General features: G+C 45.2%; 9 protein-coding genes across 9 annotated transcripts; 5 read left to right on the forward strand and 4 right to left on the reverse strand.

The window, feature by feature from the left end:
- Nucleotides 1-38: 38 nt before the first annotated feature.
- Nucleotides 39-1418, forward strand: RVB1 (LALA0S03e02960g1_1; the record flags this gene model as incomplete). Its single annotated transcript, XM_022773176.1, has 1 exon — nt 39-1418. The coding sequence occupies one exon, from the start codon at nt 39-41 to the stop codon at nt 1416-1418; it is 1380 nt and encodes a 459-aa protein (XP_022627676.1).
- Nucleotides 1419-1479: 61 nt separating this feature from the next.
- On the reverse strand, nt 1480-3489 carry SLY1 (LALA0S03e02982g1_1; the record flags this gene model as incomplete). Its single annotated transcript, XM_022773178.1, has 2 exons — nt 1480-3371; nt 3447-3489. The coding sequence occupies 2 exons, from the start codon at nt 3487-3489 to the stop codon at nt 1480-1482; spliced, it is 1935 nt and encodes a 644-aa protein (XP_022627677.1).
- A 227-nt stretch (nt 3490-3716) lies between these two features.
- CCT6 (LALA0S03e03004g1_1) lies at nt 3717-5351 on the reverse strand (the record flags this gene model as incomplete). Its single annotated transcript, XM_022773179.1, has 1 exon — nt 3717-5351. The coding sequence occupies one exon, from the start codon at nt 5349-5351 to the stop codon at nt 3717-3719; it is 1635 nt and encodes a 544-aa protein (XP_022627678.1).
- A 527-nt stretch (nt 5352-5878) lies between these two features.
- Nucleotides 5879-6997, reverse strand: MAP1 (LALA0S03e03026g1_1; the record flags this gene model as incomplete). The annotated part of the gene is made up of 1 exon (XM_022773180.1): nt 5879-6997. The coding sequence occupies one exon, from the start codon at nt 6995-6997 to the stop codon at nt 5879-5881; it is 1119 nt and encodes a 372-aa protein (XP_022627679.1).
- Nucleotides 6998-7375: 378 nt separating this feature from the next.
- On the reverse strand, nt 7376-7822 carry CDD1 (LALA0S03e03048g1_1; the record flags this gene model as incomplete). The annotated part of the gene is made up of 1 exon (XM_022773181.1): nt 7376-7822. The coding sequence occupies one exon, from the start codon at nt 7820-7822 to the stop codon at nt 7376-7378; it is 447 nt and encodes a 148-aa protein (XP_022627680.1).
- Nucleotides 7823-9067: 1245 nt separating this feature from the next.
- Nucleotides 9068-11269, forward strand: SND1 (LALA0S03e03070g1_1; the record flags this gene model as incomplete). Its single annotated transcript, XM_022773182.1, has 1 exon — nt 9068-11269. The coding sequence occupies one exon, from the start codon at nt 9068-9070 to the stop codon at nt 11267-11269; it is 2202 nt and encodes a 733-aa protein (XP_022627681.1).
- Nucleotides 11270-11809: 540 nt separating this feature from the next.
- On the forward strand, nt 11810-12895 carry ERF2 (LALA0S03e03092g1_1; the record flags this gene model as incomplete). Its single annotated transcript, XM_022773183.1, has 1 exon — nt 11810-12895. One exon carries the CDS (start codon nt 11810-11812, stop codon nt 12893-12895), a length of 1086 nt encoding a protein of 361 aa, XP_022627682.1.
- Nucleotides 12896-13121: 226 nt separating this feature from the next.
- LALA0_S03e03114g (LALA0S03e03114g1_1) lies at nt 13122-13808 on the forward strand (the record flags this gene model as incomplete). Its single annotated transcript, XM_022773184.1, has 1 exon — nt 13122-13808. The coding sequence occupies one exon, from the start codon at nt 13122-13124 to the stop codon at nt 13806-13808; it is 687 nt and encodes a 228-aa protein (XP_022627683.1).
- A 500-nt stretch (nt 13809-14308) lies between these two features.
- ATC1 (LALA0S03e03136g1_1) lies at nt 14309-15223 on the forward strand (the record flags this gene model as incomplete). Its single annotated transcript, XM_022773185.1, has 1 exon — nt 14309-15223. One exon carries the CDS (start codon nt 14309-14311, stop codon nt 15221-15223), a length of 915 nt encoding a protein of 304 aa, XP_022627684.1.
- Nucleotides 15224-15262: the final 39 nt, after the last annotated feature.

The raw sequence follows: 15262 nt of genomic DNA on the forward strand, positions 1-15262 counted from the left end.
TTTTTTCGATTTTTAATTCGAGCTCTCAATCGTTAGCTATGGTCCAGGTAAGTGAAGTAAAAGAATCTGGTGCTGGAAATCAAGGCTCCACCCGCACTGCGGCACACACACATATCAAAGGACTCGGTTTGGATGCCCAAGGTGTGGCTAAACCTGTAGAAGGTGGCTTCGTGGGACAGGTGGAGGCTCGGGAGGCTTGTGGGGTCGTTGTAGACCTGATTAAAGTTAAGAAAATGTCCGGAAAAGCCATCTTACTCGCAGGGGGGCCATCAACTGGTAAAACCGCATTGGCGTTAGCAATCTCGCAAGAACTAGGACCCAAGGTGCCTTTTTGCCCTCTAGTAGGATCCGAACTTTACTCAGTTGAAGTTAAAAAAACAGAAGCACTTATGGAAAATTTCAGAAGAGCCATTGGTTTGAGGATCAAAGAGACCAAAGAAGTTTATGAGGGTGAGGTAACAGAGTTGGCCCCTCAGGCCGCTGAAAATCCACTGGGAGGCTACGGGAAAACCATCGCTCACGTTATTGTGGGTTTGAAATCTGCTAAGGGAACGAAAACACTGCGATTGGATCCTACGGTTTACGAAAGTATCGAGCGCGAAAACGTCAGTGTTGGTGACGTCGTATACATCGAGGCTAACACAGGTGCTGTGAAGCGTGTGGGGCGTTCAGATGCATACGCCACAGAGTTCGATTTGGAAGCCGAGGAATATGTTCCATTGCCCAAAGGTGAAGTTCACAAAAAGAAAGAAATTGTGCAAGATGTGACGCTACATGATCTGGATGTGGCAAACGCCCGTCCCCAAGGTGGTCAAGATGTGGTGTCGATGATGGGCCAATTATTGAAACCCAAGAAAACAGAAATTACTGAAAAACTGAGACACGAAGTTAACCGCGTGGTGGCAAAGTACATAGACCAAGGTGTTGCAGAGCTCATCCCTGGTGTTTTGTTCATTGATGAAGTCAACATGCTAGACATTGAGATTTTCACATATCTAAACCGTGCACTAGAGTCTTCCATCGCCCCGGTAGTAGTACTGGCATCTAACCGCGGTCTCACGACGGTTCGTGGCACAGATGATATTGTATCGCCTCACGGTATCCCTCCTGATTTGGTTGATAGATTGCTCATTGTCAGGACGCTACCTTACTCCAGAGACGAAATCCGCACGATCATCGAAAGGAGAGCAGCCGTTGAAAACCTCAAGACAGACTCCGAAGCACTAGATTTGCTTGCCACCATGGGGTCTCAAACCTCACTTCGTTATGCATTGCAGCTACTATCACCATGTGGTATATTAGCAAAGACCTCCGGCCGCTCAGAAATCACACAAGCGGATGTCAACGAGGCCAAATTGTTGTTCCTCGATGCCAAAAGATCGACACAGATTGTACAATCTAGTGGCGACTTTTTGTAGTATGCTAGATGTCTTGCGTCCTTCGTTACCTTAGATATGTACAAACTGACACTTCCACTACTCATTGCAAAGAAGCCATTTCATCCACGAAATTTGCAGGTGTAACAATCGCAGTACTACCGTAAATCACACTCTTAGTGTTGGCCTGCTGCGAATGCGCCCATTCCTGCAAATTTTGGTATTCCAGATAATTACCACCGCCTACAACAAAGACAATCGACTTGGTATAAGATTGACGTTTCGGTTTTTTGCTATGAGAGCCACGAACCATTTTTGGATCAAAGTAGAGGTAATCGTCGGTAGTTTCCAAATTCTTCTGAGAGCTATTAAGCGGATCCATAACAGCTTCTACCACATTTGTTACAGGTATCGTCTTTTTTTCAGGCAGGAAATTCTTGATACCAGAAATCAGAGAGCCTACCCCACCTTGAATTTTTCCCTCTGTCAAGCCATATAATTTGTTCGACAATCCAGAGAGTAATACCGAAGAATTTGTACCTGATGCTTTATTTTTACCAGTTCCATTGCTTTCCAACGATTTATTTTGCAAAGACAATGCGGACATCTTCATCAGTCCTTTAGACTTGTAGATGTATGACAGAGCTCTGATATCATAATCTTGACCCTTGAAGTAGTCCTCGACTTCTTTAATAAAACTTTGGGGCAAATCAGTGGTAGACGTCAAATAAAGGAGAATGAAAGTTCTGAGCTTGTCTTCAAGATTATTTGTCTTACCGTCCTTCAAAGTTTCCATGAAGCGCTGACGAGATTTAGGAGAGTCCTGACCCTGTTCAATTTCGAAAAATGCATCCAGTCCTCTGCTCTCCAGTTGAGATAGCAATGATGCCAGCACGCTCATATGAGTGTCGATGACACTTTTCCTCGAAGTCAATTCGGGCAATTTGTTAACGGCCTCTTGAATGTTTAGAGTATCATTACCGGCGCTTGGATCCAGGTCACTCAATTCGCTGACACCGCTTTTCCTTGTGATTTCTTCCGCTTCAGCCTTGTATGCAGCTAATGCAGCCTCAACATTCTCAACAGCATCTGGAAAAGGAAGATGAGCATTTGCGGACCAGAAGAAATCTTTGGGGTCTAAATCCATTTTCTTTTCTTTCTCTTGGCCTTCTTTAGTCTCAGTGGGGATGGTAATCGTATTTCTTGCAAGCTTAAACACGTCAAAGACCAAACTTTGGTAGATCCAAGAATGTGCGAACATCGAAGCCAAGTCAATGTTTCTATCGAGAATAACCAGGACGAATCTTTCCAATGAGTGGGAAACCGACGCTGAGTTAGCCCTGGTATTTATGACGTAGTCTCTAAGTTTGCCTTCTAGTATTCTTGCTACTATTTCAGCAGAGCCACCCTTTGGCGCACGGATTATTGGTATTGAGTTCACGGTCATGATGGCATCGTATAAGCCATTGGCAATGGTTTCACATAAGCTGTTAATTGCGTTTTCAGTGCTATTAGGATCGTTCAATTGGCGAAACACAAGTGGAAGCTCCAAAGAGAAAAGATCAGGCTCCGTGACAACAAATTCCGCGTACTGGTCAAACACTTGTTTGATGCGGTCGGTCTTGCCACTCGAAGAGACCTGCTTTGCGAAATTCTCTAAAAGCTCCCGGTTTAAAACTGATGTGAAATTGATGTAAAACTCCGCATATTTCTCCTCGATCAAGTCTTGAACAATGGCATCGATATTTTCCTGTGTAGGCTGTACAAAGTACACGACAGGAACGTCCGGAAGTGGCGATCTTTTCTGCTGAATGAGGCTGTGAACCGTGACACCGGCTTTTAGCAGATCGTTCACCCTCAAAATAGACGAAACAATGGCTGTTCCCTTGGCGTCCAGCACAAGCGCTTTCCAAACAACCTCTTGGAAGTCCGATCCAGATGTCAAATCGGATGTCGACGTATCCTGATTGAACATCAACATCTTATTGATCAGGGCTATTCAAATTAGGTTAATTCGTTAGTAACAAGCCGTTTTTCAAGCTGAAAAGAGGTAACAAGACATTTACATACCAATCTGTCTATCTCTCAGACTGTTCTCATCCGAATCAGACATCTTGACGGCTCAATTGATGGTGTTTCGGATGACTTGTTTGTTTGGATTGCCAATTACTTCGCTGTCTTCAAATCTCAATTAGAGGTGATAATTACCACCACAGGATGGAAACAACGTCTGCAACGACGAGCTCGACGATGGCCGAAGGGAAAGAGAAAGAATTTAACATCAAGAGATGCTAGCTCACTTTGATATGTACAATATATTTTATCCCATGCTAATGACAATCATTGTGGAGGTCCCTCTTTTAAAGTGGATCTGCCAGCTCTTAGCAACTCATCACACAACAATAGGTTGCTGGCGATACCCGTGGAACCGGTGATGGCATTTCTTATGACACGGTAGGAGTCCCAGATACCTTCGATGGTAGGATCACAGGTGTCTCCGACGTTCAGATCGACACCCACGCTTCTGTCGGCGTTTTCGTCGAGCTCGTCTTGGCACAGGGCTAGAACATCGAGAGCATCGAAACCCGAATTTTTGACCAAAGTCTTGGGAACAATCAGTAGTGCTTCTGCAAAAGCCTGTACACCAGACTTGGCTTTGCCTTTGGCACCTAGCTTGGCAGCATTGGCGTTCCTGAGGTGGTTGGAGGCGGCTAGATAGAAGGCACCAGCGCCGGGAACGACAGATTTGTCTTTAAGCACGTTGGCAACGGCTCTTAGACCATCTCTTACAGCATCTTTTGTCTGATTGAGAGCGTGGTAAGTGGCGCCCTTGATCAAGATAGTACAGGATTTGGGGTCGCGATTTTCCGTCACGTAGGTGAACTTTTCCTCGCCAATAGTTTGCTCATACACCAGACCCGAGAATCCCAACACGGAGGGCGACAGGTCGTCTACAGAGTTTTGCGCTTCTCCTCCCGTAACAAGCTGTAGTCTTTCCATGTTACGTCTCTTGGCTCTTCTTAGCGCGAGAATGTTGTGCTTTGCGAGCACGTCTAGTGACAATGGGTCGATACCCTTTTGGTTAATGATCACAAACCCAGTGTTGGAGTCAAGCCCGCAAACCTCGTTTTTGATATCTATGATTTTTTTCAGTTTTTCATCCACAAACTTTCTTTCACTTGCAACAAGCTTATCTCTCTGTTCTGCTGAGCTATAGTAGAAGCCGGAGTTGACCTCAGTTTTCTCGTACTCCAGTGACACGTTTAGAATCAAAATGTGTGCGTTTTCCACGCGCGTAGGCATGTCTGGATGTCTGGCACCGTGATCCAGCACAAGACCCTTGATGAAAGTCGTATCTCTGGCGGACAAATGCTGCATTTGCATGATCTCCACCATATGCAAGTCCAAGGAGCGATCGTCGGCGTTTCTCACGCTCAAAACCGCATCTGTCACTATAGGGGTCAAGACCTCGGTCAATTCCGGTGTGACTTTGGTTGAGAGAGAGCTTCTAGCCACTTGCAATAGAAATTCGCGGTCCATTTCTTCATCCACGGTTTTGTCGATTTTGAAGCCGTTCAAAAACTCCATCGTCTCACGTCTTGCGATTTCAAACCCGTCTGTGATCATTCTAGGATGGACGCCTTCTTGGATGAACCTGTGTGCTTGCTTCAACAGTTCTCCCACCAGACATACCACAGTGGTGGTGCCGTCGCCGGTGATCTCGTCCTGAGCAGCCGCAGCTCTCGCTATCATCACAGCAGTGGGCGACTGGATCTGCATTTCCGTCAGAAGTACTTTTCCGTCCTTTGTAAGCTTAATGTTTCCTGCACTGTCCACCAACATCTTAAGAGTTCCCTTAGGGCCCAGGTTGGTTTCCAGCACCGACTGGAGGCCTTCCGCAGACGTAACGTTGACTTTTAAAGCCGCATCTCTCCTCAACGATTCTGCCTTGGGGTTGAGCAATTGTAAGGACATCGCAAACGGTCAAAACCAGTCAATTGAGGGCCGATTTGGGCTCTTACAAGAAACGTTGATCGTTGGTTGAGTTAGATGTGATTCTGCTTGTTATGGAAATTTTTCAGATTCGCCACTTCGTTACCCGGATACTCTGGCGACGGGAAACTAAAAAGTGATGGATCAGTTTTGGATCACGTGATGTGGTTTGTTTATTGCAATATTTCACGGTTTGTTCGATATTGTAGGGATGTGAGACTACCGAGATTGCGTGGTACATACTCAGTTGATTGTGTGTCTTTCAGTATCTGTGCGTGTATGTTTATTGGTGTAATTACTTTCTATATGTTGGTTTTAAACCGAGATTAAAAAAATGACGGATTAGTACAAAGTGATGCTGCTGGATAAATGTCGATGAGGATGGGATGGCATAAGAGGAGACGTGTTCTTATGATCCGAGTATAGCAGTATGTTCAGGGGGGTATAGTGGGAACCCCTTTCTACGCAACTGTGTGTTTGTCATGATGTGATGGTTTTTGCTTTTATTATCACTTTCTCCGGGGTCTGGGTCCACCGGGCGATTTCTTGTTTCTGGCGGTCAAAATTTCCACACCGTGTTCTGTCACAAGCAAAGTGTGCTCGAATTGTGCACTTAACTTACCGTCTTTAGTAGAAGAGGTCCAGTCGTCGGGCCACGTGACGTCCTGCCAAGAACCTTCATTGATCATGGGCTCGACAGTGAAGATCATTCCAGGCTGCATAACGCCTGAGGTTCGATTTCCGGCGTAGTGCGGAATGCTGGGCGCACAGTGGAAGAATCGGCCCACACCGTGGCCGCAGTAGGTTCTGACCACAGAGCATTTGTTTTCCTTGGCGTGCTTCTCAATGTGATCACCCAGCTCCTGGAACGTGGTGCCGGGCTTGCACTGCTTGATGGCAGCCTTCAAACACTCTCTTGACGTCTCGACCGTGTTGATCGCCTCTTTCGATATGTTGTCGCCCACGTAGTAGGTCTCGTTGAGATCCGCGTGCACGCCGTTCCAAAACAACGACACATCCAGATTTACAATGTCGCCTTCTTTCAACACGGTTTGATCCGGAACCCCGTGGCACACGATTTCGTTCACGGACGTGCACAAAGATTTGGGGAAGTTGTAGTAGTTCAAAGGCGACGGATACGATTGTCTTTTCACGGTTTCCTCGTGTGCGATGCGATCAAGCTCATCGGTTGTCACGCCGGGTTTCACGGCTGCAGCGGTCATATCGAGAACCTCTCTGGCAAGCATACAAGCCTTACGGATTCGCTTGATCTCTTCCTTCGAGTAGATTATGATCTTGTTGGTGGCATCGTTACGCTGTTCTAGACGAGGAAGCCCATCTTCAGCCCATTCTGGCACATCGATTCCCTTGGGAACCACTCTTTTGGGCGTAAGAGGGTATGCGGCTCTCAGGTCACCCGTGTACTTGAACTTGGGGAACGGATCGTACGAATTTGGTTTGTCATCTTTCCAGTGGAGTGACTTATGAGCCTTGTAGCTGTTTTTATAGCAGCCCTCATCGCAGAACGGCTGATCGATGCCTTGCTTCAAGCAAATGGGGCATTTGAGCCCAGAGGTAGTTTCTGATCCACACTGTAAATCTGAACACACACGAACACTGTCGGACATCTCTAGAGCAACAGAACGAGCAGTTGTGATTGGGTTTTTCTTTGATCTTGGCTGACCGGAGTAAAAAATTTTGTTAATACTTGGTAATAATTTCTTGAAAAAGCTTATCGCTAGGGTCCTCATCTCATCGCTCGAAGAAAACGGCTATAATGAGTGAACTTAAACGGTTTATAAAGCTGTGGTTATTGTGATGCGTAATCGGTTGCATTAACAGATATTAATGTTTCGTTTTGGTGAGATTTGGCCCAACTGCGTGCGCTTCAAAAACCCATAAAAATGATATTTGTATGGGGCATTTCGCTTTCTTCAGGGTCTCTGGATGAGTTGATGTGGTATCCAGCGTTGTTGCTATTCACGACAAACTACACTCGCTTCTTTTTACTGCTTTTCAAGGTCCTCTGGCCCAAAACTCATTGGTAACAGCTCTTGGAGCGTTCTGACAATGCACTTGGAACCATCCCCGTTGAGCATCACAATTGGCAGTTTGAGACTTGCAAACTCGCGAATCGCTTGTCTGCAGATTCCACACGGTGAAATACAGGTGTCAAACGCATCACCGCTGATTGCCAGACATATCCAGTCGTTGGCATGGCCACTTGTAACGGCTTTGACGATGGCCGTTCGCTCTGCACATATACCAGCACCATAGCTTGCATTCTCAACGTTTGCACCCAAAAAGCATGTTTTGGATTCTGTCATTATGCTGCATCCAACTCGAAATTTGGAATACGGACTGTACGAAAGTTCACGCGCCCTTAAAGCGCTGGTTTTCAAAGTTTGGAAATCCGAGTCAGTTAAACCGGGTGGAGCAATATTCGTTTGCATTTGTAGTCGAGCGTATGGTAAATGTATGAGATTCCTCTGTAATTACATTCAGAACTTGAGAACAACTAGTAACAAAACAGGTTGATGGGTTCGTCCGCTATCGATAAGTAAGTGATAACTGGTATCATTAATAGGCGTCACGTGACCCAGTCTGGAAACTCAAATTTCTGGTAGTTTTTGATAAGTAAGAGTGGTCCAGCAGAGTTGAATTTTGTAGTTGAACCGTGTTCATGGGATGTTGTATTGACATTGAGTGTGTATTCCTGAGTCTGTATTCAAAGACGCTCGTAAACGGGATATATCACTTTGTACTAATGTGACATCATGTTGTTTTGGCTCTTCATTCTGAAAAAAATGGCCCTTCTGCTACTAAATCAAGACCACAGACTTCTTCAATCGACTGCTTAAGCGCTGATTACAGCGGGTATGATGCTCGGTATCTTACTCATTCGTTTTTTACTAAATCGGATCATTTCTTCAAGAACTCCTTCTGTATCACTTTATATTTAATCTGTCGCGATTCTTCCAGAAACTATATAGAGTCGTCAGTGTCAGTCAAAAAGGCTCAGAAAATGGAACTTCAATGGAAAACGAATCGATACCAGTTATCTTGATTCTTTTGGAATTCTAATGTCCTTGTGTTGACAACTTGACTTCTCGGGAATCAGCTCGAATTTTCGAACAATTCCGAAAAGCGGACTTCAAGGACAATAATCGATGCAGCACCAAAACAAAAAATGCCCAAAAATACGCAATTTCTGGAAACTCATTATTTGAAATTCAGACCCCTCCTAAAACGAGGGAAACGGTAGATACCATAGGTTATTTCAACTGATTTCGTTCATAACGATACTTCTTTTTCAAGCCTACAATACCATCTTTAAGCTTCAAGAATGTGATCATCTCAATTCTCCATAACAATGTTTCAATTTTTCACACGCTTGTCTCCTTTCCAGTATCATCCGTCTACCAACTCCTCTCCTCACTACTTGATTCTTATTTCACTGTCGTTTACTCTGTAATAATTCAAAATTTTAGCACTTGATATTATCAATCATATTAAGCCTCAGATCATCAGTTTCTGACACTATCGAATTTTTCAAGAAAAGTGCCTCCTAGGCTTGTCATAGTACCTTTAAAACCAGCTGCTGTGTGTGGTGCTCAAAGCTGACATATTTGTCGGAAATTACAGTCCTCTTCAGCCATTCCTTTCGACTTTATGACATATAACAAATACCACATACCATGAAACAACCGAACAATGGAAAAAGTCTGGCATCACAGGTTTTGATGGCCAAAGCGCTTGATCACACCCCGCAAGGCTTGGAACTGCAACCAAAAGTGAAAGTAAACCGTGAAAACTCGCTATTTTTGATTTCGTACACAGATGCCAACGCTTCAAGGTTACCAATTGTTCTGCCGTCTTTTCAAAAATTTAATGTGTCATTGTACATTGACATACCGACGATTGACTACTACAACGACCAGCTCACGCATAATCGGTTCTCCAAGATCAACAAGAAATTCAAAATCCATAAATTGAGGGAACGAATTTTCGCCAGTATCACGGATTTTGACGATTCCGTTTGGGACTCACTGCTGCAACGCTCTTCGTCCGATTGGCCCGTGACCGTCACGCTGTCCATATCGTCCAGTGGTGCACTCCGGTACGTTGAAACGATCAAATTCCTCGTAGAATCGTGCTGGCATCGCATACAAACGCATAAGCCAATATCTCGATTTGTTCACGCCGTGTTCAAAATCCAAGTTTCTCCAACCTCTCTTATCTGGTTTAAGACTTTTCTCAGCAAGGAACTGCTGGCAGGCGCCAATGTTGAGTTCGAGGTCATCGGCAACTACAATATGATCACATCGTCTACTACACCGTTTAAAGAGTACTATACCAAACTCACAGAGAAATTCAATACCCAAAAACACTCAGTCTCCATTAAAGCTGGACCAACGGAAAGTGGTAAAACTCTGGATTCCATCATTGTTGTGACCAACAGCACTGGTGTAAAGGCTCTGCTAACCATTTTATCGGACAAGCCCCTGACCAGTTATCTCTCAAACGATTCTTTGAAAACACTGCATAGTAATCCTCTACAGGAAAAGACATCGAAAGCACAAGACGCTGAACCCACAGACAGTGAAGATGAAGAGACACCTTTGAAACGAGATTCTTCTTCACTTCTGAACTTCCAGAACTCTTTGCTGACATCAAACAAGGATAAGGCTGTCAAAATAAGAACTTCACCATATACTCTGTCCAATCCTCGTGCAGCAAGATCCCGCTCTTCTAACGTTTTTGACCTAGCTAGGGAGAGCATGAGCCCGGAGAAAAGTAGTGAAGAACTGCAACCGTTTGAGCGCGAAGAAGAATCTGAAGATGACGACGACGAAGATGAAGATGAAGATGAAGAGGAGGACGAAGACGACGACGGTCTGAGCTTTTCGGTGCCGAGCAGGCTATCGCGCTGTGGATCGGAAACGGATTTCACAACCGCAAAGTCTCCTGAAGCCGAATCTACCGCTCGCAGGTTTAGATCATTAAGTTTGATGGATCCAGCTTTACAAGCACCTTTCACACAGACTGAATCATTGTCACACGACTTTCCTGGGCAACAAGGGTCAAGAAGCCGCAATCCTCCAACAATGGAGTTTGCTGAGGACGAAATGAGCTCTCCCAACGCCAATCGGCTGCATCAGGGGTGTTCTAATATATACGTCCACGACGGCCATTTTGGGGAGGAACCTATTTCGACGGTTCCAAGGCGTGGCCGGCGCTTGCCCCGCCCAAAGTCGGCAACGAACGTTAGTGTTGGGCTTATTCCACCGGAATTTTTTTCGAGACTTTCATCTCCATCTTCCAGCAATAGCAGCTCTAACACGTCTTTGAGTAATCTTAGCATTTTGCCTGGTACATTTTCGAAACTTTTGAGCACACCTGGTGATTATAGTGCCGGCGAGGAAGAAGGATCCTTGGGGTCTTCGTCGCAACTCGCAAACAAGCCATCGCCTCAGCATTTCACGGTAAGTCCTCTAGCACCGCACGACATGAATCGATTTGCCTTGAATTTCAGAGCGAATAAGCCGATACCAATTAACGCGAAGGTTTTAGATGACGAGGATCGGATGATGTTTGGGAGTGTGAGGGCGAACGAACAAACGTCCGATGAAGATGCTAAATCGAATCCAGATTCCATATCGACGCTTGTGGACGCCAATGGTAATGCTACTTCTGAGTCACCTTCGCTAAAACCGCTGAATTTGCAGATATATGGAGACGAAGAGTCCACATCACGTTCGCAGTCGCGTTCCGGCTCAGTCAAGCCTCTGACACCCGCTAAGACAACATACAAGAAGCCGAAATTCACGCTTGACCTTTATAACGATGACGAAATGCAATCCAATGGGGGCTGGCTTCTAGGCGGGTTTGCAAGATAAATTGTTGTTTGAATATTGGGTATTTTTTTTGGTTTTGTCGGCTTGATTTAGGGTTTCCGCACGCTGACTGCTGTCGTCTATGGTAGTTAAGCGGGACAGGAATAGGATCATCGCTGTTTTTCATCAGTGTAAAAGGAAATACGCTGGCATATAAATGCATATTTTACTGTAGCTTTGATATTTGATACAATTTATGGTGCGGAGTTGGTATTTCGAATCCCAAACTCGATAGTGGGCATTCAGTACTATCTGTAAAGAATGCTTGCCACCGGAATGATTCGAGACTAAGGACCCTGACCACCAGTGTCAGTGTTTCTCGACGTATGCTCAGTTGCTTCACGTGGCATGATTTCCACAGCCGTATATATGGCCAATGATGGAGCCAAATACAACGAACTACGTAGTTAAGATGATTTCTAAACAACTGTTGAGTAGCCAAACAACCGGGTCTAGCTGGCCCTTGTAGGTATTTGAACAAATCTTCGTGTGGCTTTCAATTTGATGCAGCATTTACTCCAATCCCGATAGGTAGCACTTTCTATGAAAGAATATGGATATCATCAGGCTCATCGCCAGTACACCAACCCTGGTGTGAAAGGAACTGGGGACGAAAAGATTGGAACCAATGGCCGTTTTTCGTTTAAATACTTTCTGAATTGGTTTGTCACGCTTGACACGGCTTCTCCCGGTAGTAGAAACTACCGGGCATTGCCGAAAGTCAGCAATTATGTGTTTTTCTTCGGTGGACGACTGCGAACCGTTTCTGACTTATCCAGTCGTTTTATTGTGGCATTTGCGGTGCAATTTGTGCCAGTGGTTCTGTTCTCTGTGTTTGAGGCTGGTCCATTATGGAAATACGGCAAAGGCTGCAGAGCTTTGGTGGTGCTTTTCTACTACTCGTGGGCGCTGTGTATGGCTTCTTTCATCAAAACCGCTACTGGTGATCCAGGTATGTTGCCCAGAAACCTGCATGTGCCCTCAGTTGGCAACAATTTCGAGATTCCGCAAGAATACCACAATATCATTACCTTGCCCAGTGCTCATCCGGAGGGCCGCACACTAGACGTGAAATACTGCACCACATGCCGTATCTGGCGGCCGCCTCGGGCCTCACACTGTCCCAACTGCGACGCGTGCATTTTGATGCACGACCATCATTGCATCTGGACCAACAACTGCATTGGTCAGCGGAACTACCGGTATTTCCTAACGTTTTTGGCTGCCAGCGTTGTGTGTGCTATACTATGCATTATTGCCTGTGCAATCCATGTCTCCAAAGTTCCACACATCAACTCTGCAGTTGTAGCCACGCTTCTGATTGTGTACTCGGCGCTGGCTCTGTGTTATCCGCTGCTTCTGCTGCTATTCCACATTGTTGCCACGTCTTCACAGCAGACGACTCGCGAATTTCTCAAAAATCTACCTTCCAAAAAAGCCATTTTCCACACCCTTACGTCGCCAGAAACAAATCCGTTTGACCATGCTAGTGCTGTTCAAAACATGCTTTCTTTGGCATGTCAACCACGAGGTGTCAGCGTCATGTCCGTTCGTGAAAGACACGGTCCTGGCGATTGGCGATTTTTGAACCTACCGCAACCGCACAGTTTTGAAAAAAACCTCGCATAAGATTTCTCGCATTTCTAAATCACCGGTAAGCTAGTAAACTAGTTTCTGGAGACTAGAAATCTCGATCACTTATTTGTTCGCTGTTATGGATATTTTACTGACGCCCGGGTTTCTTTTTTTTCACCACTATTTCGGCTCATCTCTGAAATAAAAGCTCAAGGTAACCGTTACTCATCCCGATTGCAACACTCGAACAATAAAGCATCTAAACTAAACTACAAAGGCCATGAAACTGTTCCAGAATGCTCAGGAATTCAACTATCCTTGGGATCAAGTAACTGCTGCCAATTGGCGGAAGTATCCAAACGAAGTTTCGACGCATGTCGTTGCTGTAGATGTGCTCAGAAGAGAACTGGATGTTAGTGGAACGAAGTTGACCAGCGAACGGCTTATAACGTGCGAACAGTCTATTCCCAAATGGCTTTCGATGTTGATAGGTTGCTCAAACAGAAGTTTTGTGCGAGAAGTTTCGGTGGTGGATATGAATGCCAAGACACTCACGTTGAAAAGTTGCAATTTAACTTGTGCACATTTGCTTAAGGTATACGAAACGGTAAAATACCTGCCTCATGGTTCGGACCCGGAAAAGACGCTTTTTCAGCAAGAGGCGCAGATAACGGCGTACGCCACGATCAGCACTCTGTGCAATCGAATCGAAGAATGGTCTGTAAAGAGGTTTGACGAAAATGCTTCTAAGGGACGCCAGGGGTTCGATTCTGTATTGCAGGTGCTGAGCGAAAACTGGGAGCATCGCGACAAGCTGGTAGACGAATTGAGCACCAAAGTGGCTGGTACGGTGGACGAAATTCGCAGCACCACTGACAACATCATCAAGAAAACGGAACTCAAATCGACATCGTTAATTTCGCATTATTCCAGAGAAATTAAACGTGCCTTCAATCAAGGAAACTGAAAGAAGACAGACTAGACTGGCACTGGTTGCGCAAGTCGCAAAACCTATGAAAGGGCATCACATCTAATCATTTACAACGCACGCAAATCGCTTGGAGAAATCGGGTTGTACACTAACTAGGACCAAATCACACACCAGTGGCTGTGTTTTGGCTTGGGTGAGCAGCACCCTCTTCACCTACAAATGGCAAAATCGCAGGGCGGAAATACATTTGTACATATCATTTTCTAACTATTTATACATTCATCATCGCCAGGCTACTCGATAGAAACAGAATGAAGCGCGAAGTCTAGCTCAACTGACCTGGATCGAGCCAGGTTGAGCTCATTTGAGATTCCCCGTCCTGCGCTTATTCTACGGCGCCACAGTGTTTTCTCACTTGTAACTAGATTAACCTTTAATAGTGAAAAATTTTGGATATTGAGATGAGATGAGCTCGCGATGAGCAAACATCAGAGAGCCTTGAACTAGCCGTAAAGACTTGGATAGCTTACCGTTTCATGGTTTGCAACGATACCTACGACGGGGATCATGTCGAAATCGAAGGAGCTGATTTCGACGCTTCAGTCAAAGGCGAGCCTTCCAACAATACCGATGAGCTAGAAATGACATTGCATGCGCTTTTGACTGAGTCTAGCGATCACCATGAAGTTTCTGATCCTATACATAGTGCTATCGAAAAGAGTATTGCTGAAATGGAGCTTCCTGAAATGATGATCGATACTCCCGGCGACTGGGATTCTCTGGGAGATGGAGAAGGAAATTTTGAACATTTGGGACACACAGAGGGCGATCACAGTAGTAGCATTGCACAACTGACCGTGGATAGAATTCTTGCTGAGCATACTTTGCATGGCGTGGAAGTCACGGATAGGGTAAAAAGAGGAATACAAGATGAAATAGAACAAACTTTGGGCAACATACAAACCAAGCAAGCAACTGAAGACGCTCCTATCAATGGGAACAGTGCCGATGAGCACACGCATAAGACTTCAGGTGTGTACCAAACGTTGACTCCGGCAAGTTTGTCTCCTACTTCGGACACTGAGTCCCAATACAAGCATAAGAAGCATCAGCCCCATTCGTTGAAGACTCCGGCTGCAAACACCAAGCAAATTTCGACTTTGACGCAAAAAATTCATAAATCCACAACGGAGCAGCCCGTCAAGTTCTCTCAAGAATTCACAATGGCCCAAGTTGCCGACGTGAAAAAGAGAATCATCAGTACGCATAAGCTCCTGCTTAACTTCAATTTCCTTAAAGACGGATATGCTAGGACCAGCGTGGAATTGAAAAGAAGCCTGTTGAGATTGAAGCAGAGTGAAATTCATAGAGCTCACCTTTTGCATGAAAATGAGCAACTCAGAAGACTAGTCATCGAACAAAGCGAAAAATTGGACATTTCGGACGTTTAAAGCTGAAATTACAAATTAAACCAAGAGAAGAGAAATAAG

This window comes from Lachancea lanzarotensis, scaffold LALA0S03 (assembly GCF_000938715.1).
Source record: "Lachancea lanzarotensis genome assembly LALA0, scaffold LALA0S03, whole genome shotgun sequence".
Taxonomy (NCBI): domain Eukaryota; kingdom Fungi; phylum Ascomycota; class Saccharomycetes; order Saccharomycetales; family Saccharomycetaceae; genus Lachancea; species Lachancea lanzarotensis.